The sequence below is a fragment of the Artemia franciscana genome, unplaced genomic scaffold (assembly GCF_032884065.1).
Source record: "Artemia franciscana unplaced genomic scaffold, ASM3288406v1 Scaffold_289, whole genome shotgun sequence".
NCBI classification, from domain to species: domain Eukaryota; kingdom Metazoa; phylum Arthropoda; class Branchiopoda; order Anostraca; family Artemiidae; genus Artemia; species Artemia franciscana.
In genome coordinates this window covers 369,651-393,758 of record NW_027063627.1, presented here as the reverse complement: position 1 = coordinate 393,758, position 24,108 = coordinate 369,651, and the positions used below count along the sequence as shown (strand labels likewise).

The 24,108-nt window shown below is 35.6% G+C and overlaps 1 protein-coding gene across 13 annotated transcripts; it reads right to left on the bottom strand.

Annotated features, from left to right (window-relative positions):
- Positions 1 to 1,630: 1,630 nt before the first annotated feature.
- LOC136043063 (deoxynucleoside kinase-like) lies at positions 1,631 to 23,829 on the bottom strand. Of its 13 annotated transcripts, none has more exons than XM_065727970.1 (6): positions 23,798 to 23,829; positions 15,489 to 15,926; positions 13,783 to 13,932; positions 12,919 to 13,097; positions 9,433 to 9,551; positions 1,631 to 1,927 (listed from the first exon to the last, which is right to left on the bottom strand). In XM_065727970.1, the coding sequence occupies exons 3-6, from the start codon at positions 13,930 to 13,932 to the stop codon at positions 1,668 to 1,670; spliced, it is 708 nt and encodes a 235-aa protein (XP_065584042.1). In that variant the 5' UTR covers positions 15,489 to 15,926; positions 23,798 to 23,829; the 3' UTR covers positions 1,631 to 1,667. The 13 variants fall into 13 exon arrangements, with proteins under 13 accessions (XP_065584042.1, XP_065584043.1, XP_065584050.1 ...); XM_065727980.1 differs by lacking the exons at positions 15,489 to 15,926; positions 23,798 to 23,829 and adding exons at positions 4,471 to 4,563; positions 22,194 to 22,312 and having other exon boundaries at positions 1,788 to 1,927; XM_065727971.1 differs by lacking the exon at positions 15,489 to 15,926 and having other exon boundaries at positions 23,798 to 23,824.
- Positions 23,830 to 24,108: the final 279 nt, after the last annotated feature.

Here is a 24,108-nt window from a genome sequence, read left to right as displayed (position 1 = left end):
GATAAAAATTTATATTAGTAGCTATTGATAGTTTGGATGGTTAGACTGATGATTGACCTAATAAATCAGTTTTTCATTTTTATAAGCTGCTTTAATAGCTTTTCATCTGAGAAAACAATTTTTCTTTATTAATTTTTTTTTACAGAATTTAAATTCTATACCATAAGTAACTAATATCATGGCAAGTAGGAGATTGCTGAGAGCCTTGTAAATCAGCCGCAAATAATATCTAGTCCATTTTACTTCGTGTAAAATCGTGAAGAGAAAGACCACTTTCTATTGGAATGGAGACCGAAATTGCCAGTATAGTAGATGAATAGAAGAAAGAGCAACCAAAGAAGTAGTTTTTTCTTATCTTCAAAACTGCTAAAGATAAAACCTAAGTTCCGGAAAATGTGGTTTTAGATTTACCCCAAAAATCATGAGTAGAAAACTGTTAACTGGCATGCTTTTGCATATCTCTAACATTTTCTTAGAAGAAGGATTGTAACTTTTTTTCACTCTGTAACGCCACCTAACAAAATATAGTCAACTTCTCAGACCAGCACCATTTTTCTATAAAAAAAAACTTGGAGGTTGGCAAGCCAAGTACAATTTATTTTTGATGACTGGTAAGTGGAAAAGACCACCAAGAATTTTAAAGCAGAAGTATGCACAAGAGAGGAACGGAGGGGGGGATTCTAACAGTGGTCAGAAGGACTCCCCAAGGAAAGTATCGTACGAGCTTGACCAAAAATTCACATTCTTTTTCGAATTCAAAGCACATCCCCTTGAAATTTTTCTGTGGTACCCCACCCCCGGTAATATGCAGTTATTCAAGGATCGAAAGTACAAGGTGTCTATGTGATCGGTCTTACAAAACTTCAATCTGGAGTATTGTAGTATTCAGTAATCAAGAAACAAAAGAAAAATCACATTAAATCTCCCGCCTCTTGTAGTAGTAGTAGTAGTAGTAATAGCAATTTATCATAAAAAAAAAACAACAAAAAAAACAACAGAGACAAAATCAATCGGTAGCACACCAAAAGCGTAGCTTGGGAGAGTGTGCTACTAGCAAAAAAGAACAAAAAATAAAAGAGAAAAAAAAACAACAAAGAACAAAAAAAAACAACAAAAACCAAAAATAATCAAGTTCCTTTTGGGTTATCCAAAAACTAAACTAACTAAGTCTTTAGGCTTTTATGTTCATAAGACTGCCCTAAAACAAAGATCAGTTCAAAGAATGGTCGTAAAAAATTAAAACAAATGTGAACACGACAAAGTTTATGCTAGATTGTGCTGTGATACATGCTAAAGAATATGACTAGCAATTCGAAACTGATGATTGGTGATCGTCAATTTCCACCAGATTATTGCAATCCATTTCTTGCACCTTATGATTGGCGAATTAATTACAAAGTCTTCTATATATTTTTTTTTAATTTGTTCTGTTATTTGTGCATGGATTACGTTTGACAACTGACATCTTTTAAGCGTAAGAAAAGGAAACGAAAACAGGTTTACATCATGAAAATGATATGTAAAAATAGTATATGAACGTATTAAATTTTTAAGCGTTAAAAAAAAGAACAGGCAGTATTTAACAGATATACTATTCCTAACACTTTGTACATTTAAATTTTCTAACCAACACTGTACTTGCTTATATTACAGATTCAATTATGGGTTTAAACTGAGTGTGAGCAATTCACCATTTCTATTATGAATTTTTTACATCTTTCATATTCACTGATTATTTCCTCATGAGGTAGATTAGCATCTAAAGTCACAACAGGCGGCAGTGGCAACTTGGCTTGACCTTCAACTAACCATTTCTCATATACATCATGGATCTGCTGAATATATGTCATCGGAATGGTTTGCTCTTCTGGTCTACCCCTTTGATAGATTCTTTTCATTGCTACCTCAGGAGATGACCGCAGATAAACTAGAAGACATATTTCTATTAGAAACAAAAAAAGAGTCAAGCTAGGATTACTCACGCCTCAATAATTCGAAACTCTTTATAAGCTTCCGTTTTTTTATTTTTTTTTCCACACATATAATATATCTATATATATAAAAATAAGTTGTCTGTGGATCTGTGGATCTGTGGATCAGGTGTGACGTCGTGTTTGTCCGCATATGACGTCTGAATTATTTCACACTAATACAAAAGAAGAAAAAAACTAAAAAAGGTAAAAACTACAAAAAAAACTAAAAAGAAAAAAAAACTAAAAAAGCTAAAAAACTAAAAAAAACTAAAAAAAGGTAAAAATCTAATAACTAAAAAAAAACTGAAAAAAATAAAAAAAGGCAAAAACTACAAAAAAAATAAAAACTAATAAAAAACTAAAAAAGCTAAAAAACTAAAAAAACTAAAAAAAAACTAAAAAAAGGTAAAAAACTAAAAAAAACTAAAAACTAAAAAAGAAAAAAACTAAAAAAAGGAAAAAACTGAAAAATAAAAGAGAAAAAGAAAACTAAAAAAATATGAATAAATATATATAAAAATAAGTTGTTTGTGGGTTATGTCTGTCTGTCTGTCTGTCGAGTGACGTCGTGTTTGTCCGCATATGACGTCTGAATTATTTCACACTAATACAAAAGAAGAAAAAAAACTAAAAAAGGTAAAAACTACAAAAAAAACTAAAAAGAAAAAAAACTAAAAAAGCTAAAAAACTAAAAAAAACTAAAAAAAGGTAAAAAACTAAAAACTAAAAACAAACTGAAAAAACTAAAAAAAGGCAAAAACTAAAAAAAAAACTAAAAACTAATAAAAAAACTAAAAAACTAAAAAACTAAAAAAACTAAAAAAACTAAAAAAAGGTAAAAAACAAAAAAAAAACTAAAAACTAAAAAAGAAAAAACTAAAAAAAGGAAAAAACTGAAAAATAAGAGAAAAAGAAAACTAAAAAAATATTAATAAATATAAAAAATATAAATATAAATATAATATAAATTAGCAATCAACAAAGCACCGAGACACAAATGACGACCGGGACACAGGGAGTATAAATGACGACCAGGACATAAGTAAAAAAAAAAACTAAAAAAACTAAAAAAATGGTAAAAACTACAAAAAAACTAAAAACTAATAAAAAAACTAAAAAATCTAAAAATCTAAATAAACTAAAAAAGAAAAAAAAAGAAAAAAGGAAAAAAATAAAGGAGAAAAACAAAACTAAAAAACGAATGTATATACAGACCGGGACACCGGGATACAAATGACGACCGGGACACGGGGAATATAAATGACGACCGGGACACAGGGACACAACTACAATGGGGACGCCGGGGGGCACAGGGGGATATAAATGACGACCGGGACACCGGGACACAAGGAATATAAATGACGCCCGGGACACTCAAAGAGAAATCACAGACTGGAACACCGGGACACAAATGACGACCGGGACACAGGGAATATAAATGACGACCGGGACACAGGGACATAACTACAAAGGGGACGCCGGGGTGCACAGGGGGATATATAAATGACGATGGCGACTCAGGGAATGGTCGATTAGCAATCACCATCAACAAAGCTCAAGGGCAATCATTAGAATCATGAGGTATAGATCTGAATACGGATTGTTTTCCCATGGACCATTATATGTTGCATGTTCAAGAGTCGGTAAACCTGAAAATCTATTTATATGCACAGACAATGGGACAGCAAAGAATGTTGTATATTCGCAAGTTTTACGTAGTATATAATATATATATATATATATATATATATATATATATATATATATATATATATCTATATTCACAGGTGGGACATAGGGACACAACTACAATGGCGCGTAACTAATATGGCGCGTAACGACTTACGCGCGCGGGGGGGCTTGGGGGGGGGGGCGCGAAGCACCCCCACCAACTAGGTGTTGGGGCGGCGCGAAGCGCCACCCCAACAGCTAGTAATTAATATTAAACTTGTGTGTTTACACATATAATATATAATTAATACTAAACTTGTGTGTTTACCATAAGTAACTGCGAAAGCTTCACCAGGTAAGTGCCTACAAAGATTTTTGCGGAGCGGAGGATGGATCTTTTTTTTTCGAATATCATATCTTCTCTGTGCATTACAAAATTCCTAATTCTTAAAATTTTTGTTCTGCCGAGGGGACTGATGCAGACACAGCCCTGCTTAGCCCACGGGTATTCAAACGAACAAAAAAAAACTATGATTACCGAGATTCTGAAACGATGTGTTGAATCATTAGCTTTTTAAGATATTTCTCATAAAGCCACTGTTACTTTTGAATTTCTTGGTACAAGCGAATTATATTTTCTACCTCTCTATTAAACTTCATATTTCCTTAAGATTGCGTATGGGATTCCTAATCCCATGAGAATTTTCATGAGAATTTTGGGAACGTAAAAGACAAGCTTGTTCAAATAACTCCCCAAAGCAACACAAGATCGCACAGTCTGCAACTGGAGCCCGTGAAGATGAAGACTGCAAGATCTAATTCTCACCATCATTCGTTCATACCCCGGGTCATCAGGATCTGGAACAAACTACCATTCCCAGTCGAAAAGATGAAATCACTGGAAGCCTTCTCCAATAACCTAAACATAAACATACACTTAACATAATAACAGAAATAATAACATAAACATAAAATAAATATAATAATATAATAATAATAAACAAACAGACGACTTTAAATGGCAATCGTGCCGCAGTCGATCCGCTCTTCGCCCTGCCATGACATTTTTCTTCTAAAAAGGTGTCAGTTGTATAGAAATTTTGTATTGAGAGGCGTGAGGAATAAAGTTATTTAAAGGTCAGAAATTTCAATTTTTTTGTCCAAAACCGACACATCAGTCAAAGTAAGCAATTATAAAGCAATTTCAAGTTGAGGTTTCGCTGTTCACCATCACTTATTGAATAATTGTGTCCAAAAGAGATTAAGTGAGAAATAAAGAACCACTAATTTCTATAGCTTTTTTTTTGTACCATCGCATCGCAAGCATGTCAAACTAGTCTTGGACGCCAAGCTGGACATGCGTATTCTAGACAAGCTTTTACGCTCCTGCAGTAGGTAAACGACTTTGGCTGGCACACCAAACCTCTTCAGGTTGGAAAAATAACGTAGACGTAAGGCACCTTTTTTAGTAAAAAAGTTGAGGCACGAATTTCATCTTGAATATTCGTCCAAAAGTATTCCATACATTTTAATCTGTTTTGCTCTTTGGTAGTACAGAAGCATGTGATGCTCGATTATCACAGCTGGAGCGTTTTTTGTAACCTTGTGAAGACGGTCCACAGTAGCCGAAATTTAAAAAAGGTATCTTAAAGAAAGTATCTAGTAACAAATCCATTCCCAGCAAAACTATTTTGGAAATACAAACTTTCATTCAGTAGAAATGAACAGTATTTTTTTTTTATTTTAGTTAATTTAATAACTAGTTTACGATTTGGTGAAAATTTAAAAAAAACTGTTTTTTAAGGAAATAATCTAGTGACATACATTTTCCTAACAATGCTATTAAGGAAAAGAGTATTTTTCAGTCAGATTAAACAGAATAGTTATTTTTACTTACGAGAGCAAATTTATGGGAATTTCGAAAATGAGCGTCAAACCTGTACATCATTGAAATTGCCGTTGTCGACAACACTACACTGTGTGGGATTTACAGTTTTTCGCATAGGAAAGTCATTTTTGCATAGGGGCGGGAGCACTGAACTTTCTCATTTTTACCAGACTCGACCCTATAGAACAAACAAACACTAGTCTTAGAACACCAGTAAAGGGTTCATTTTAAAGGAGGAGAGCATGTCTAGTTGCCAAGTAGAGTTACAAAAGAGATTACGGCACAAAAGGTGCCATATTCTGCCATTCAGTGCTGTAAAAGACAAATTTTTAGCCCAAATGGGACAGAAACGCGAACTGTCACAGGAAAAGCAGAATCGCCTTTTAGAAGGGGCAGCACGACAGTTGTGGTTGTGTTCCATTTTTTTTTACGAGTTAGATTGGATTGAATCAGTGGTCATAAATTATCCTGAGGGGCTCATTTGAACAGAAATAAAATTGTCCCTTTTTTTCCTAAAGAGCAATTTTTTTGGCAAAATAAGGCCGAGATACAAGTGAGTGAAAATACTGATATTACCAATTAATCTAAAGCCGTTTAAAATGTTATTTATTAAACCCACCAGTCCCTAAAATCTATCATCCTTCTCCCCCTGAAATCTTACGATTTCTACGGTTCTTCGTATCATTTGCAATGTGTCTTTCTGTGCGCACTTCAGGCAACGCTCCACAGCCCACACTTCAGTCTTCTGAAGCATATATCTCTATCCCTTCCTTAAGAGCTTCGATGAACTTTGTTTTTTTCATATATTTTCGAGATTCGTGGGTTTCATATAGTTTAGTATTAACATATATGTGCGAAAATTCGAGTGTTGGGGGTGTTTTAGACGGTAAGGGTCCATGAAAAGACAATCCAGAAACAAATAGAGGGCTTGATTCACAGTTCAATGCTCTATCTAAATCTGATAATCAATTCTGTCAAAAATTTTGACCGTTAAGTCGGACACATAGAAAAATAATCTCCAACAAAATGAAAACAAATCACCACTTATTAAAAAAGATCCCTTTGTAGGTGGCTAGCTTAAACAGATCGCTATCCGGACAAACTTTTGTTAGCATTCTAAAAAAAAGTAGTTATTTGGTGAACGAAATTCACAAAGATTTCTAAAACCTGATACTTGAACTAATTCAGGAAACTTCATCCACCTGGCTCTACTACTTTCTTTACAATATAGAAGACAAATTGTCCGAAAAGTAATTACTTAAATAAAGGGCATAAATAATGCACTTAAATAATGTACGGTGGGAAAACGAAATTATTGCGTCCCTTAGCTGACATTTGACAGCAATATTTTAGGATATAAACAAGGATCGTTAAGACTTGATGTACTAAACGCTACCTGTCTTGATGTTACTCTCGTTGAGCAGACGAGGCTTTGGCTGTACTTTATATTCAATGTTATAAAACTTTAGCATTATCTTATTATATTAAATTCTTTGAAATCGATGGGGTTGGTGTTTTTTCATTGTTTGCAGGGTTTTTCCCAATCAAGCGCTGCGCAGAGTTTTTACATGCCTCCTACCCCCCCCCCCAAAAGAAAAGTCTTTTGGAAGCATTTTCGAAGAATCTATGGCTACCAGAGTTTTCTCATTAGATTAAGGGTACTACATTGTATAAATCTGCATTCCTATCCAAGCATTCAAATGACAGCTCAAGCAAGTGATTGACATCATCGGTAGGCAATACCATCTCGGAAAGAGCTCTGAATAACGTTGACAACATAAAAGTTCTGCCAATGAAACAATGACACCTGCCGTTGAGAGATTCCAGTGAGGAAAACAATGAAGGTAGTTGCAGAACTTACAACAAACTCAAGTTCGGTTTTCATTGTAAGCTTTTTTAGCCAACTGAATATTTAGAATTAATTGGGATTTAATTTAAATATTCAGTGCCTTGCAGCTTCTTCCACAGCAAGCCATATCAAGAGAACTTTCTTTACAAACAAGCGTTATGGAACTTCAACATTACATTAGCACTAACACAAATCGTCTAAACAAGCTGGCCATTGACTGGACAAATAATATACAACGAAAGTTAAATTAGGAAACTGTCACATATAAAAAAAACACAATAGAAAAGTTCTCCATCATTCCTCCTTAGTTTTCTGACCCTTTAATAATTTTTCTGCTGATGTTTTTGAGCTAGTGAAGCAATCTGCTATATTGCAGCTCTTTAAATTTTGGCTCAGAAATAGACCGCTGACTTTACCCATACCTTCAAAAAAGGCTGGAAAAGATTGTCAGACAGGTTTAGCTTAGAACATTAGAATATATTAGCTTAGAATGTCTTAGCTTAGAACTTAGAACTTACGTTCATTTTTTTAATTTTTTTTACGATTCGGAAAAACATTTCGGGGGGGGGGGGGGTTGGATTCAAACTAACACAAGCCCAAAGCGAGAGCACCTTCCTCCAATCGCTTTGGGCTTTGGCCACAGCACATACAGCCTGACTTCGCCACTGAGATCCACAGATTTTAGCTAGCAATAAGTGAATTTGTCTAAATTTTGTTCCCACCTTCCAACAGCGATTGCATTAGCACCTCGCAAAATCGAGCTCACACCTTTTGTTTAGCTGGATATAGCCAGACATCACCTTCCTCCATTGGCTTTGCTCGCTATGGTCAAAATTTCGGGTCTTCGACTTTCACGCGCTTGTTGTCATGACGTCCTGGCCGAGTGGTTGGCGCGCCGAATTTGGAATCCGTTGTCCAAATGTACGAAGGGCGGAGGTTCGATTCCTAGTGTGGCCAGTTATTTGGTTTGGGATGGGGGTCAGTGACGTGACTCTGTAAGGTCAGCCAGAGTCGACCCTGCTCTAAATGAGTGCGCAGGAAGTTAAGCAGAAAGGGTGTGCGAAAGCATAAGATGGCTGGCCCCCAGTCCCACATTGCACTTCCTGGGCGAAGGGCCTTGAAACGAAGATCAACACCACCGGTTTGGACTTTAAGGGTCTAATGCCATATCCTAATCCAATCATGACATCACATTTCCAATTTATGTGACTTTATTTTGGACTTTTTATTATATAGCGTAGCTTGCATTTTCATTGTTGCAAAATTATTTTGCAAAAAACAGACTTTCTAGTTTGAATTATTTAGCTATAAATTCATTGGAAGGTTAGACAGATTAATAAGCCTTTATCCATCCTAATGGTTCCAAATGAATTTCAAAGTTTTCAGCTTGATTTTTTAAGCTGACTTTTCGGTGCATAAAAAAATAAAAATGGTGAATGTAAAAATAGAGATGGTGATAAAAAAAGAAAACAAAGAAAAAAGAACGTACCAGGTACATCCAGCTTGGCACAAAAATAGCAAAAGTTAACATTTCTAGCTCGAATACTTTAGTGCTAACTCACTGAAAGGACAACCAGACAAAAACGCAGTTGATTTTTATAGCATTTGTCCATCCTAATAGTTCCAAATAAATTTCAAAAATTCTAGCTTGACTAGTTTCACTAACTTTTCAGTACAAAGGAAAAAATATGCCTACAAAAGCACATACAGCTTGGTTTTACACGTACAATAGCAAAAGGGATGGTTTTACTGGTTCTTTAGCTTGTCGTATCCCCATCCCCTTCGCTCGCACTGTCAGCAACTTCTTTGGCCTCACACGTTTGGCATAACGATTTCCCATTTTCAGTTGTTTTTATATTGTCACATTTTCAGTTGTATGTTTTTCAGATTTGTGAAGCTTATTTACATTCTGATGGAGCCAAAATAGTTCACCACAAATTTCAACATTTCAGGATTGACTGGCCCAACCTATTTTTACTGTCTTTTATAGTAACTGCACATGTCAATTTAACCAGGCAACAAATGGTAGCTGTGATTAAGAAAAAACGTACCAATTAAATCGAGCTTTATATTCATATGGTCTTCCATCCAGTCATACCAAGTGGAAAGTAAGTTATATTCCACATCTCCAATAGCCTTGTTCTTGTGTGAATTTTCTACAAAACAATACCTAAAAATAAAAGCTTAAGAATCTTATAACTATACACAAGGGAGACAGTAGAGTTTCTTCCATATGTGCATGCCTTGAGATCTGAGGGAGACATGAGGAGGGATCAGACGTTTTTAAGGGTTTATCAGACGGTTTTGATTCAGCAAAAATTTGAGCCTTTTAGTTCCGAACGACCAGATTTTCACTAGTTTTCTAAGTAGAAAAGATTTAAGTTAGATTCTCAGCGACGATTCAACAGCTACCTCCTAAAAACGCTATATTTCTTAAACATTGCTCATAAACCTTCTCACTTTCATACAATATCTAGAAATCACAATGAAATCAATAAATTCTGGATACGAGGGCCTAAATTCACAATCAAAATATCAGACTAGAGATATAATCATTTCTCTTCCTTAAATTCTTAATCAGTATAACCTAAGTAAAGAGCGAGTTGGGTTCTATGCATTATTTTTCACCAATGCACTTCGTATGGAAGGAGTCAACGTATAAACTTCTGAGGGGGGATCCTTCGATTGGAAATTAAAAGTTATAACATTCTCATTGAAAGTTCAAATTAATTAAAGGGCTAACTGCCCCCCTACCACACCCTTTTTTTATCAGAATAAATCTGATCGAAATTTTAAGATAGCCATTTTGCTCAGAACCGCTAAAAAGTTCAATAACTATAAATATTTGATTTTGGGTCTTCAAAAAGGCCGTAGGTAATAAAGTAAAGTTTTCAGGGCATTCTGAACAGAACCAAAGGACAATTTGCACACGGAGGTTGTCAAAAGGGCGTGTCTCATGAAAAGCTTATGGTATTAAGTTACAACTTTCAGGGCATCATGACTGGAATGTTCAATTGACGAAAAGGCAATGTATGTACGCTACAACTCTTACTATTGCTACTACTACGACTACTTATTTATTTACTAATTACTATTTACCACTGTTTTATGCTTGAAAAATTAGTTGTCTTCATTTTTGCTCCTCTTTCTTTTTCCTTTTCTTTGAATAGCTTCTTTTGTGGAAATTTTACTTTTTTAAATTAATACAATTGAAAACATAAAGATAGAGGGAGACACTCAGAAAAAAAGTTTACAAACTTCAGCCAATACATAACTGAAGACACAAGGGACCTGAAAGTATGATAATGAGACATATAAAAGGTATAAAGTAACAAAAGCTGCCCTCTTCTGAAAGACTCGTGGTGCACAATTTTTTTTTGAAAACGTCAAAAATTGCTGTCATAAACATATAAGGGTTTTAAATATTCCCTTTTATTGCAATATGACAGTGCAATCCGGACACATTCAAAGTTTTCATTGACCTTTTTTGTCATATGGACTCTAAGGGTCTAATGCCATATTCTTATCCTATCATGATATCACATTTCCAGTTTATTTGACTTTTTTATTATACAGCGTAGCTTGCATTTTCATTGCAAAATAATTTTGCAAAAGCAGATTTTCTAGTTTGAATTATTTAGCTATAAACAGTCTAATGCTTCTCCTTCTATTCATCCGAGGGTAAAACCTCCCAGAAAGAAGGTTTCAGTCATCCTAGTAAAATACTGCCAAAACTAATCTAAATAATCGAAATGTTCAGCTCGAAAGGAAAACTGTACATAGGGCATTTTCTACAATTTACCAAATCACTAACTTCTTCGACAAAGGTTCCGACCATTTCCTTGGCAAAGGTACACATGCTTTTCAGTGGAGCGAGTTCAATGGAGGTACGAAAAAATGCTCAGAAGCGAAAGTAAGAATGTGAACTGTGAAATTTTGTAGTACAACTGTTCCTTTGACCAATGCTTGAGATTTGGCATGTTGTTTAAATTTTAATACTAAGCATGAGCAAGTATATTACAGGAGGTTGAAAAAGTTGTGTTTTCTCAAACCAGGCTAAACAAACACTCTAAAACTTTAAAGTAACAAATTTCAACACGAATCCTGGTCTTCTTGGCTTTCAAATAAAACATACAAGAGGCCATAAATTTTATTATTAAATAATAGATTCGTTTTAAAATCCTAGATTTCGGAATTAAACAGGAACAATATCTCCAAGTATGCGGAAGTTTTGAGTAGATTATAGCCACCACGGTTCCTTAATGACTCCGCTGTCAGCTGGTGATAATTGTGATAGCTTCGAAAACGTCAATTTTTGCAGTTATTCAGAGCTAAATGTCTCAAAACTCAGCTGTAACAACACACTACCGGACAGACGCAAGGACCTTAGAAGTCAAGAAGCGTCGTTAATCCAGTGTATACTTACTTAGCACCATTGCAAAGTGCTATATTTTGCAAGTAAACTTTACTAGGTTGCATCCACTGCTGCAGCCTTGACCACAAATTTCACTGTCATTACTAATAATCATAACTACTAGTAGGATTGCATAGCAAATAATTATGATTAATAATAGGGTTTTTCACTCGTAATCATGATTTTCATTCTGGTAAATTTGGCAATAACTATAGAAGCTAATTTGGCAATAACTATAGAAAATTATATAAATAGTCCCAAAAATTATGACATCTTGGATGTAGCTTGTCCAGAAGCTCCCCAATGCCCTACTTCGGTTATGCCTAGAATTTTTATGGCCATTTAACTTTTGATTAATTTTAAATCTTTAAAAGGAAAGAGATTAGAAATAATTTTGCTATTGATTATATATTACAAGATTAATTGTATACTACTTCTGTTTCTTTGGAACTTTTGGTCTGTAGCGACAAAAATATAAACAAAAAATTGTCCTATACATACTTCCTATTCCTATATAGGCCTAATTGCCCTACACATGAAAAAAAAATGTCAATTGTCATTCTCAAGGTTTCAAAACTATGCTGCAAAATTTTGTGCTTGGAGCTTATAAAGTTTTCTAAATATGTGCCTGATTGAGGCTCTAAAATAGTGCTAATTTTCATAAACATGCCAACAATAAGACAGGAACTGATTCCCCCCCCCCTTTTCTCTGGCAGGATTTCCTGGCATCTTCATGAGCTGATGACAATGACCCCTGGAACAGCAGTAAGCAGGAAATGCATTGCAACTACATCAAAACCCAGATGTTAATCCTGCTAGTAGCATCTCTACAGCTTTCAAATATCGTTTCTTCATATCCTAAAGTACAGCATAGTGGTTTTTGGAGCTTTCTTGTTGCCAGGTCCTTTAAGACAAGCCCTCTTACTGAAGCTTTACAGACCTGACCACACATTTTATATAAACTCTTCTATATGCACCTTTTACCCTATGCATTGTACCCTACACACATCAAAATATGCTCAAACTTATGGGAAGACAAAATCAATGTTCGTGAACTGCCATCTAGTCCTTTCAAACTTTCAAAGACAAAGAAAAGAAAAAAAATAGGAAAAAAGAAGTTCACCTGTTATTTTGCAAAGATCTTTCGATCATTTTCACAGGAGTTGTGCTACTTCTAGTATGGATGTCCAAACGTGTGAGTTGAACCAAACTTTGGAATGCAAAAGCATATTTCTCCTGATTTTCATAAAATAATTTAAGCATATTGTGACCACCTACATTGCGCCAAGTTTCAACAGGCTCCTAAAAATAAGTACTAATCACAAATAGGTCATTTTACAATATAAAGATATTTTAAAGCTGAATCCACGCATCTTCAAAGAACATTATAGAGTCCAGAACATATTTGGCAAATTATCAGTTTTTAGAAACTCGAAAAATGTTCTTTTTCCATGTGTCTGCATATAGGAGAAGGGGATTATGGATGGAAGGATTCTACTTCAAACTTAAAAAACACACAGCAGAGAAAACCTTCTTCTATTTTACTAGTTCATTACATATACAAGATCAGTTCAAAATCCGTTAATCTTAATTCAGAAGCACATAAATTTTGCGAAGTAATTTTGAAAACATGAGCATTCTTAGCCAGTAGGCTAAAAAAATCTTCAGAAAATCAAACAAACTATAAACATGAATTCTATTGGTTGTCAGTACCAACAATTATTTGGTCTCAATTATGTTGTCTCACTTTGTTTTTACTAGGCGAAAATCTACTCCAAAATATATACACCAAATCTTAAATCATTGATATGAAAAAAGTTTTATTAGATGCGGCCCATATTACTGACATAAATAAAATAAAAGAGAAAGAAAAAGAAACAGAGAAACAGAAATAGAGCAAAAGAATCTACTGCAAATAACAGAAGCAAAATCAAATATCAATGCAACAAAAACTTAAAAAAGAGTACATCTACTTAGTTTTACATACCTGAATAGTTTCAACTACTGAAGAGAACTGTTGGAAGTAATTAAGAAGAGATGATTTCCCACTTCCAACATTGCCTTCAACTGAAACTATTAAATTCTTCATTTTCTGAAATTTGAACAAAACTGGAATCACTTTCTTACTCAGATACATCTAAAGAATAAAATATGGCTCAAGATCCACAATTATAGAACGTCATTTGATTCACAAAAGGCAAAAGCTTTATACTAGAGATCTAATAAAATATTCACATCTCATCAGCATAACTAGAGGCATAACTTGTCTGTTTGGTATATTTTCTGACAGGGTCTCGATTTCAACGTTCTTTAAAATGGTTTTGTCCAAAACAATACATTTTCATTTTATGCATGTAACTGATCAGGAGTGTAGCTCCGGCATTCTTACTGAGGGAAGGGGCAAGAGGGGTCCACACACGGAAAGTCAAAGGGCACAGGTTATATAATAATTTTTCTCCCTTATTGTTGGTGGGACAACTCCCCCACCCCCCAAACGAAGCCACTGTAATTGATACAAATAACTAATACTATCCTTAGTCTCTTTTCATGATAAATAAAAAAAAAGTTTTCCAGCTGAAAGTAAGGAGGATAATCATAACTTGAAACGACCGAAAATTTTTACGAATGTGAGGGGGTAGCCCCCTCCTCAACACCATGCTTTTTACACTAAAGGATTTTTTTCAGAACTTTTAAAAAAGCTTGTTATTCTAATTAAACGGTTCTTGTGTTTCAGGAGTTTTACTTAAAGAATTGGGACAAAAAGTCAAACTTTAGAGTAAAGAGCAATGAATTCAAAATTTTACTTGTATCTATTTTTCGGTTGTCAACTAGGCTCTTTTTGTTTTAATGAAAATAATGTGTGAACGCAACACTTTTTATAGGTTGCACTGCAATCAAACCCCTTGCTATTGAAACCTTGTGTATCTGACCCCAGGTAACAGTGAGCCCCACGTTACTGAACTTCCGTGCAACTGAACCCCCATTTTACTGAACCCTTGTACCACTGTACTCTCTTGCAATTGAAACCCCAAGCAGCTCAAACCCACTTAACTGAACTCTTGTCAAATCACCCCTGTTTAACGGAAGCTTTGTGCAACTGAACCCCTGTGAAGATGAACCCTCATGCAACTCAAACCCTGTTTAATTGAGCTGTTGTGCAGCTGAACCCTGTAAAACCTAACCCACGTGCAATTCAACCCCCATTCAACTCAATATCCATGCAACTCAGCCACATTTAGGTCAAACCCTCATTCAACTCAACCACCATGTAATTCAATCACAGCCCACAACCTACTCACCTTCTGTGCAGTTCAACCCTCATCTAACTCAGTCCTCATTCAGCTCAACCCTTCTCAAATCAATAATATAGCTGCAAAATGCAATTCAACACGTTTTATAGGAGGTGACAAAAGCTATCTTGAATTAAATGATTTTTATTTGAAGGTTAGTTCTTTTGTGTCTTTTCTTTCATACCACTTCAATGTGAAAACATTCGCCCCCCTCCTCCATCTAAAAAACAACAATTTATTCATGTGTCTTATTTATTTAAAAATTAGGAGATATTTTTATGGGTCCAAATACACTTGAAGGTTATGTTTACAGCACTAGCTGTACCCCAGTACAGAGAACCCATAGTAGCCAAAATTTTAAAGACACATTAAAAAAAAATACAATCTTGTAAGAAAAACTTACCGTTAACGCTGATTCAGGAATGATAGCTATTATCTAAATGAGAAGTAAAAGTTTATTTCGGAAAACATTTCTGGGGACTTTTGAAAAGAGCTGGTAACACTGATTTTTCTGTTTATTGAAAGTTTTCCTTTTTCTGTTTTATTTCTCTAGTACTGACAGGGCACTAGTATATTGTAGAGAGCTGTTTAATGTTACTTGAAATCTAATGTTTATATTTACACACTTTTTATAATTTTTTCATGACAACGCTGTCATGAAATGCCTTATGGGACCAAAATCCAATTCGAATGTCATTTTTGGAGTGTAAAGGCTTGAAATCGTAAGAGGTCTACCACTGAAAACTCCATGATCGAAACTCCTCACACTGGTGTTTAAAATCTGCCACTCAAATACTCCCCTGCTCAGTCACCTTTGCAAGCGGAAAGCACAAACAAAGTTCTGAAAAAAAATGCCATGTAAAAAAAATTCATCTGAATACAAAGCTGATTTGTTAATGGTAGAAGCTATTTATTTTCACTTGAGCACTAAAATTAATTACGAAACAAATTTTTGGAAATTATGAAGAGGAGCTTGATACCCAAACATATCTTTATTTTCTTCCTCTTTTTCCCCAGCACTAGCTGGCCACTGGAACATCATAGGTGCACAGAAATGGATAACCTTCTGAGGTTCTTGGAGCTAGTATTTTATTTCCCTTGCCCAATAAAGGTTGTACATTAACTGATGACTGGCTTGATGTTATATAGCAAATTTCACCCAAATTTCCAAACAAAAAGACGACTGGTTCACTACTCAAACCTGCTTACAAGTATGACAATTGCTATTGTCGTAACATTCTTTTAGAATTTTTCTTTTAGCAGAAGTTTTTGAGCCTGTAAGGCTTTGGTTTCTTCCCAATACCTCTCAATTTTTCTTCAGATTCTTTCTGACTTTTGTATTCTCCTAGACTAGAGACTACATCTTATTAAAATTTAACTCCAACCAGAGTAAAAGCTGTTTCTAATTGTAGAACTGAGGCAAAAATTCTACAACCATTCCTCCTCTCCATTCACAGATTAATAAAAATAATTATAATATTTGACCAAGGGCAGGGAAAGAAATCAAAATCTGGCTACTTATATTAAAACTGGATAAAGTTCTACTTGAATGGACTAATTATTAACTTTGCCATGCACAAAAAATGCACACAAGCAGCATTCTGAATTTGGCCAGTGACAAAAAATAGTTGCAATCAAGGCTCTGCTGGTTTTTTGCCATAATTCCAAATTAGTTTAGCTTGTCCGAATGGGTAATATAAGTTAGAAGTTCCAAACCAAGCAAGAACCATATTTTGAGCTCCTAATGAATACTATTTCAAATAAATTCTTAGAACTTGGGTTGAGTTCAATGAAACAAGGCTTAATTTAAATACGGGCAAGTTACATAAGGGTTAAGTCAAAAGAGGGTTCATTTAAATGGGGGTCCAGTTGAATGAGGGTTTAGTTGAATGAAGTTGAATTGAATGGAGGCTCAGTCAAACGAGGGTTCTTTTAAATGGAGTTGAGTTGCAAGTGGACAGAATCGAATAGGGCCCAGTTAAAAAGGGGTTCAGTTGCATGAGGGTTCAATCAAAATGGTTTGAGTTACACATGGGTTAAGTTGCCTAGGGGTCTAGTTCCACAAGGGTTCAGTTAAACAGGGTTGAGTTGGATGTAGCTCCAGTTAAACAGGGATTCAGTTGCATGAGGATTCAGTTAAATGGGGTTGCATGAATTTGCTACGTTTACACCCCTTTTATACAATGTACAGGATTGTTGCCCCACTATCACGTTTTTTGTGCTCTTTAAATGCATTTGAATGTGATGCCATTCTCATGAAAAATACTTTTTTTTTAAGTAAAGGCTCTAAAAAAAGGCAGCCAAAAGGTGCACATCCTGCCCATGAAACAGCAAAATACTGCCTTGCCACACCAGTGGAGAATGTGTCACATGTTAGGAACCATGGCTCTAGACAATTCCAACACATTTGAAATTTCCCCAAGATAATTCCCTATAACATCTCCACATGTAAAATTGAGTTAGCAAAGGGAAAGTAAGACAAATAAAAAGAACTTTCTATAGGAATTCTGGAAAATTCCCCCAGCATAGAATTTTCCCAAGGAAAATTTTGTCTGTTTAAAACCCCCAGTACCCTCTCCCCAAAAAAGCAATGTCTGTATACTTAGACTTATATTATGCTGATGATTTAAGCATATTAGATGAAAGTTTGAGCAAAATAAATGAATTTTAGAGGTTTTGCAAGTTCAGGGTGCTAAAATAGGCTTGAAAATTAATGTTAAGAAGACCAAGTCACTATGGCCAGGAATAAGTGAAGACAAAAGGTGACATCAGGCAACAAAAAGATTGATCAGGTGGGCAGCTTTGCTTATCTTGGTAGAATCATTAGTAAAGTTGGTGGAAGCAGTGAAGATGTTAAAAGTAGAATAGCCAAGGCTCAGGGTGTTTTTTCACAGTTAAAACAGTTTGGAAGAATAGGAAGATAAGTCTGCAAACTAAGATCAGAATATTGGAAGAACAGTGATGACAGTGGTTAAATATGGCTCTGAAGCATGGGTGCTGCAAAAAGCAGATGAAAATTTACTAGATGTTTTCTAGAGAAATTGTCTATGAATTGTTCTGGGTAGCCAGCTGACTGACCATATTTCAGACAGTAGGTTGTACAGAAAATGTCTTTCAATCTTGCTTTCAAGGGCTATAATGAAAGAAAGATTGAGATGGCTAGGCCATATTCTTCAAATGAAGGATGATAGATTGCTGAAGCGATTACCCTTTTTGGCCAACCATCTGGGGCTAAATGGAAAGCAGGTCATCCTTGTCTGGTGTGGGAGGATGTCATAAATAAAGATTTAAAGGAAATAAGAACTTCCTGGGAGGGTATAAAGGGGGAGGTCTTCAATAGATAGGGTTGGACAAGGAGCGTGCCTAACTGCGTTGGCCTTAGGCAGCTTGGTGCTGTGAATTGAGTAGCTTCGGCAATTATGATGCTACGATCTTGTTCAGAGTCTACAAGCTCTAAAAGTATTGTTGATCCTGTTTTGTCTACCATCATAAGCTTTGGTTCTGGGAAATCTTTCTTCTTTCCTATCCACAGGACTTTTGATTTGATAGGGATCAGATTCAAACCAAGGTCTTGGAAATTTTTTGTTAGCTTGTTGATGTCTTCCTGCAGTAATGAGATGTCTGTATAGCCTTTTACTTTTCTGTACAGCTTGGTATTGTCTGCATATATTTTGTTGTGCTTGCAATACTAGTGCTTATACTGTTAGTGAAAAGAATGAAGAGAAGCAGTCCAGGGACACTCCCCTGAATTACTTCACTGGTCACATTAGAATATTCTGAGAGGGTATCACCTACTCTGACTTTTTGGATTCTATTTCTGAGAAATGATTCAATCCATGTTAATATTCGTTTGGGGAGGTCGAAGTCTTGAAGCTTCCAGATAAGGTCAGTATTTGGGATGCTCTCAAAGGACTTTTCGACATCAAAGAGGAATGCTGTGACCTTCTTCAATGGTTTTCATCCAGTCATTTAGAGTTTCTAGCAGCTGAGTAGTACAGCTTCTGTTGGGAAGGAATCTGTACTGATTAGGGTTTATGAGGTCCTTTTGCAGAGTATAAGAAAGTATTCTGTCTCTTATGCATCCTTCCAAAAGTTACATACCAGTGAAGTAAGACATAATGGTCAGTAGTTTTCTGCCTCTAAGTTTTCGCCTTTTTTGTAAATGGGAACAACAGTTGCTTCTAACCACTGGTATGGCAGCTCCCCTTCATCAACAGAGCACTGTAAGATTCTTAGGAGTGGTTCAACAAGGTACTCAGCACAATCCTTTAGCCAAATTGCTTCAATACCATCTGGGCCTTTTGATTTATATGTTTTTAGTGTTGTTTTTTTTAGCTGGTTTCTCAATTCTTCTTTTGTAGGTGTGAAGCCTGTTGCTCTTGTTGTTTGTCTTGGGCCCTGGTTTTCTTTTGCTGGTTTGTACACGGAGCTAAAGAAGGGGTTGAAAGACTCTGCTTTCTCAGATGGGAAGATAGCTGTGGAGCCATCTTTATTGATTAAAATTGGGATCTCGTTTCTTGATGAAAGTCTGGCATTTATGTGCTTCCAAAATTTTTTAGGAGCTGACTTTGCTTCCAATACAATCTTTTTTTCATTTTCTTTCTCTGCCTGTCTTGTTGCATGTTGAACTGTATTTCTTGCTCTGTTATAATCCCTTCTGCTGGCTTTAGTTTGGAGCTTTCTCCATCTTCTGAACTTTCTGCTTTATATGTTTATCAGGCGCTTTAATCTATGGTCTAGATGAGGTAGCGTTTGGGGCTGTGGATATTGTCTTTTTGCTGTACAGATTTGGGCACTGCAGATCATGATGTCTCAAAACAACTCGAATTTCTTGTCACAGTTCCCTCCCATTTGGAAATAGGACCAGTGGTAGTGATACTTTCCACGATTTAAACTCAGGTTGGTGAGCAAAGTGACATGGTCACTTTCTCCAAGCAGCAGGAGAGTACAAATATGATTCATGGTTTCAGGGCTGCATGTTATAACCAGATTTAGAATGTATTCTTGCTCACCATTTCGACATCTGGTTGGTTCCATCATAAGCTGTGTGAGGTAATGGTCTTTCAGAATGGCAGTAAACTCATGGTTAGGTGGTTGATTTGCATGCCATTTTATTTCTGGGAAACTAAAGTCTCCAAAAATATACATAGAGATATTGGCTTTTGCTATGTTTGTTATGGTTGTCCCAAAAAACTGAAGTTACTCAAGTTTTTCAATTATGATTATGATGCTGACCTATACACAAAACCAATAATTGCACAAATTACAAAGGTAGTTTTAAGTCCTCTTTTGCTGTGCTCTCATGTTGGAAGAATTGGCTGATACTCAAGACCTTCTCTAATATATATAACACACCCTCTGCCTGATTCTGCCAAGTTTGTTGCTGCTATATCAGAGCCTGGGAGCATAATCTCAGAATCCTGGATGGCAATATATCTTTTTGGTTTTACTTCAACTTATGCAGATTATGATTGACTTCTTGTCTGTAGCAAGTGCTCTTAGTTCTCCAAGTTTATTTAATAGTTGGTCAGCATATGTGTACAGAGCTGTAAAGTTAAAACAATTCTTGTCATTTTTCCAGTCATGTCTTTGGGTGGTTTTGTCAGTAGGCCTATTGACAAACACTTTACTAGCCAGGTTTTCTTTCCCTTTGTCAGCAATAGAGCTGCAGCTCATGGTCTCCTGCTCAAATAGTTTTTTGGTCCTCTTCCTGGTGTTCTTGCAAGAGGTTAACTATTACTACCAGCTGTTCCAAACCATTTGGGTACATCATTGCAAAATAATGTTTGTAGGCTTTCTCATAAGACATTTGTGCAATCTGGCTTTTCAGAGCAATTTCTGACTCTGGCAGCTGAATTAGAAGGGATTGGTATCTTGTAACAGAGTTTTGTGTGGTTGATTTTTTCTCCCCTAGCCTGGTTTTCTTTAAGACTGCTGGCACAGCAAGTTGCTGTTGGTTTTGAATTGTTTGCTTCACTTGAGTTTCATCATCAACTCCTTCTTGTTCAGGCAAATTTTTTACAACAATAGGCTTCTGGGCAAGCTCAGTTTGTAGCAGAGCTATTTCAGATGAAATCTGTCAGACTGAATTTTCAACTCTTCTAATCAAATCCTACAGTACCTGGGTCTCAGCAGAGAGTTTGGGCATCTGTCTACCAGTTGGAGTAGCTGGGGGATTTGGGTCCTTTTTTGAATCAGTTGGGTGTGATGGGGTGTTGTTAACATTAATTTTCAAACCTATTCTAGCACCCTGAATTTGTATAACCTCCAAAAGTTCATTCATTTTGCTCATAATTTCACCTAATATGCTTAAATCATCAGCATAATCTAAGTCCAGGAGAGATTTTTCTCCCCATTTGATTCCATGATCTCCAATTGCCTTGGAATCTAGGCAAATCTAGGACTATCAATAAATACATTATATACGTTTGTTTAAATAAACTGAAGTACTTCATACAAATAGAAAAAGAAAAAATATTACCATTTAAAATTACTGAAAACTAAGTTCCTAGCAGTATTTGCCACCCTAACAGGATTTCCTGGAAGGGCTGATGATGACCTGCCTTACCTTTTCTACCTATTTGCTTTTAGTTATGCAAATATAACATTTAAGCTGTATAGAGACATTTTAATTAATTCCTACTCCCCCTTTTCTCCTTCAACATTTATCTGGAGCCTCAGAAAGAGTAAACAGTTTATCCATTAAAATGTGGTTTTGTAGGAATCTACCCTACCCCCACCTAAACAATGACTCACCCCCTTCATCATAGCTAATACACAATCACATATCACCAAACATAACCTAATTTTATTACAAATAAATCAATTCAACTTAGTTGACTCCAGTACAGCCACTGTTTGGCATTAGACTACTTCTTTTATAACTGGGGAGCCTGAAGTATAGTTATTGATAATTTTAAATCAATTAGCTTCTTGGAATTTTAAATTGATTGCAAATTCATCCTCTTTGGGGTGAAGTTGTAGTTTGGCATCCTAAATCACCTAAATCATCACACAACCACCACAGCTAATTTGGCATCTAGCCCCCCCCCCCCCTGGAAAATATTCTGCCAGTGCCCTTACATAAATATTAACCAGAATTTCTTACAGAGATTCTAGCTAATTCCACCATGTAAAATTTTCTGTCATAAGTTCACCCCCTCAGAAAATTTTTCAGTAAAATTCTAGTTGTTACTTCTTGCTATCTCAGAAAGGGGTTAGGTTAGGAAAATGAAACTTTCAGGGATGGGTCTATAGGCTAAAGTATATCCTGGAAAGGAATTTTAAAGTACCCACCTCTACTCCTTCTCCCTCTAGAGAGCCCTGAAATTCACCTACATGGCAGGTCTATACCTATTGAAATTTTAACAAAACAGCATTTTACATTAATTTTCAGTTACCAGTTGCTTTTTTTCTACCTTTAGTTCCAAAAATGCAATTCTTGTTATTTGAGTAGAATTCTGAGCCATATCAATCCTTTTTTTTAAATTTAGAAAATGTTTTTGTATATCTTTAAAACCTTATAAAATGGGATTAAGCAAAGTTGTGAAGCTGAAAACAATTTTGTTGTCCTTCATTCAAGCAGAAGATCTATTGGTAAATTTCTAGTTAATTGACTTCTTGCTATCTTGGAAAGGGTTTAGGTTAGGAAAATGAAACTTTAAGGGATGGGTCTACAGGTTAAAATATGTCCTGGGAAGGTGTTTTAAAGTATCTACCTCCACTCCTTCTCCCTCTAGAGGGCCCTGAAATTTGCCTACATGACAGGTCTATACCTATCAAAATTTTGAAAAAACAACATTTTACCATAATTTTCAGTTACTAGTTGCTTTTTCTCTGCTTTTAGTTATGAAAATGCAATTCCTGTTATTTGAGCAGAATTTTGAGCCATATCAATATTTTTTTCAAAATTTAGGAAATGTATTTGTATATCTTTAAAACCTTATAAAATGGGATTGAGCAAAGTTATGAAGCTGAAAACAATTTTGTTGTAGGCCTACTTCAATTAAGCAGAAGATCTATTTTACAAGGTTTTACTTTTATAACACACATATTTTTAAAGGTTATCAAAGGCCAAGGCTTCTAGAGGGAGAAGGAGTGGATATAGATACTTCAAAATACCTTCCTGGGACATACTTTAGCCTGTAGACCCATCCCTGAAAGTTCCATTTTCCTAACCTAAACCCTTTCCAAGATATCAAGAAGTCAATTAACAAGAAATTTACTGATCTAGGCTATTTTGCAAGGTTTCACTTTTATAACATACATATTTTTGAAGGTCATCAAATATCAGGGCCCTCTATAGGGAGAAGGAGTGGAGGTAGGTACTTCAGAATACCTTCCAGGGACATACTTTAGCCTGTAGACCCATCCCTGAAGTTTCATTTTCCCAACCTTACCCATTTCCAAGATAGCAAGAAGTCAATCAACAAGAATTTTACCGAAATTTCATCCTCAGAGCAAATTGTCCCTGTGCATAAGTCAAATTTTATAACATAGAGCCGTTTTCATGAGGGGATCATGCCATCCCCAAAGACACGGCCTAGTTATGATGGCACACAATGTCTTCCCAAGTAGGCACTGGATTCACTCCCAAAAGTTTCACTCAGCTAATTCAAAAAGGTTCTAAGCTATTAGAAAGCCTACAACATAGTTTTAGCTGTATAGCCCGCCTAAACGTGATAACTACTTGATAAGAGGATTCAGCTTTACCAATTCAAATGTTTGTTAATATTTATTCTAGTGTTGCCGATAGATGACTTTTTTTAGTGCCCTTTTTAAGTGATCAAAAAATTGGAGGGCACCTAGGCCCCCTCCTACGCTAATTATTTTCCCAAAGTCAACGGATCAAAATTCTGAGATAGCCATTTTATTCAGCGTAGTCCAAAACCTTATAACTATGTCTTTGGGGACGACTAACTCCTCCACAGTCCCCGTGGGAGGGGCTACAAGTTACAAACTTTGACCAGTGCTTACATACAGTAATGGTTATTGGGAAGTGTACAGGCGTTTTCAGGAGGATT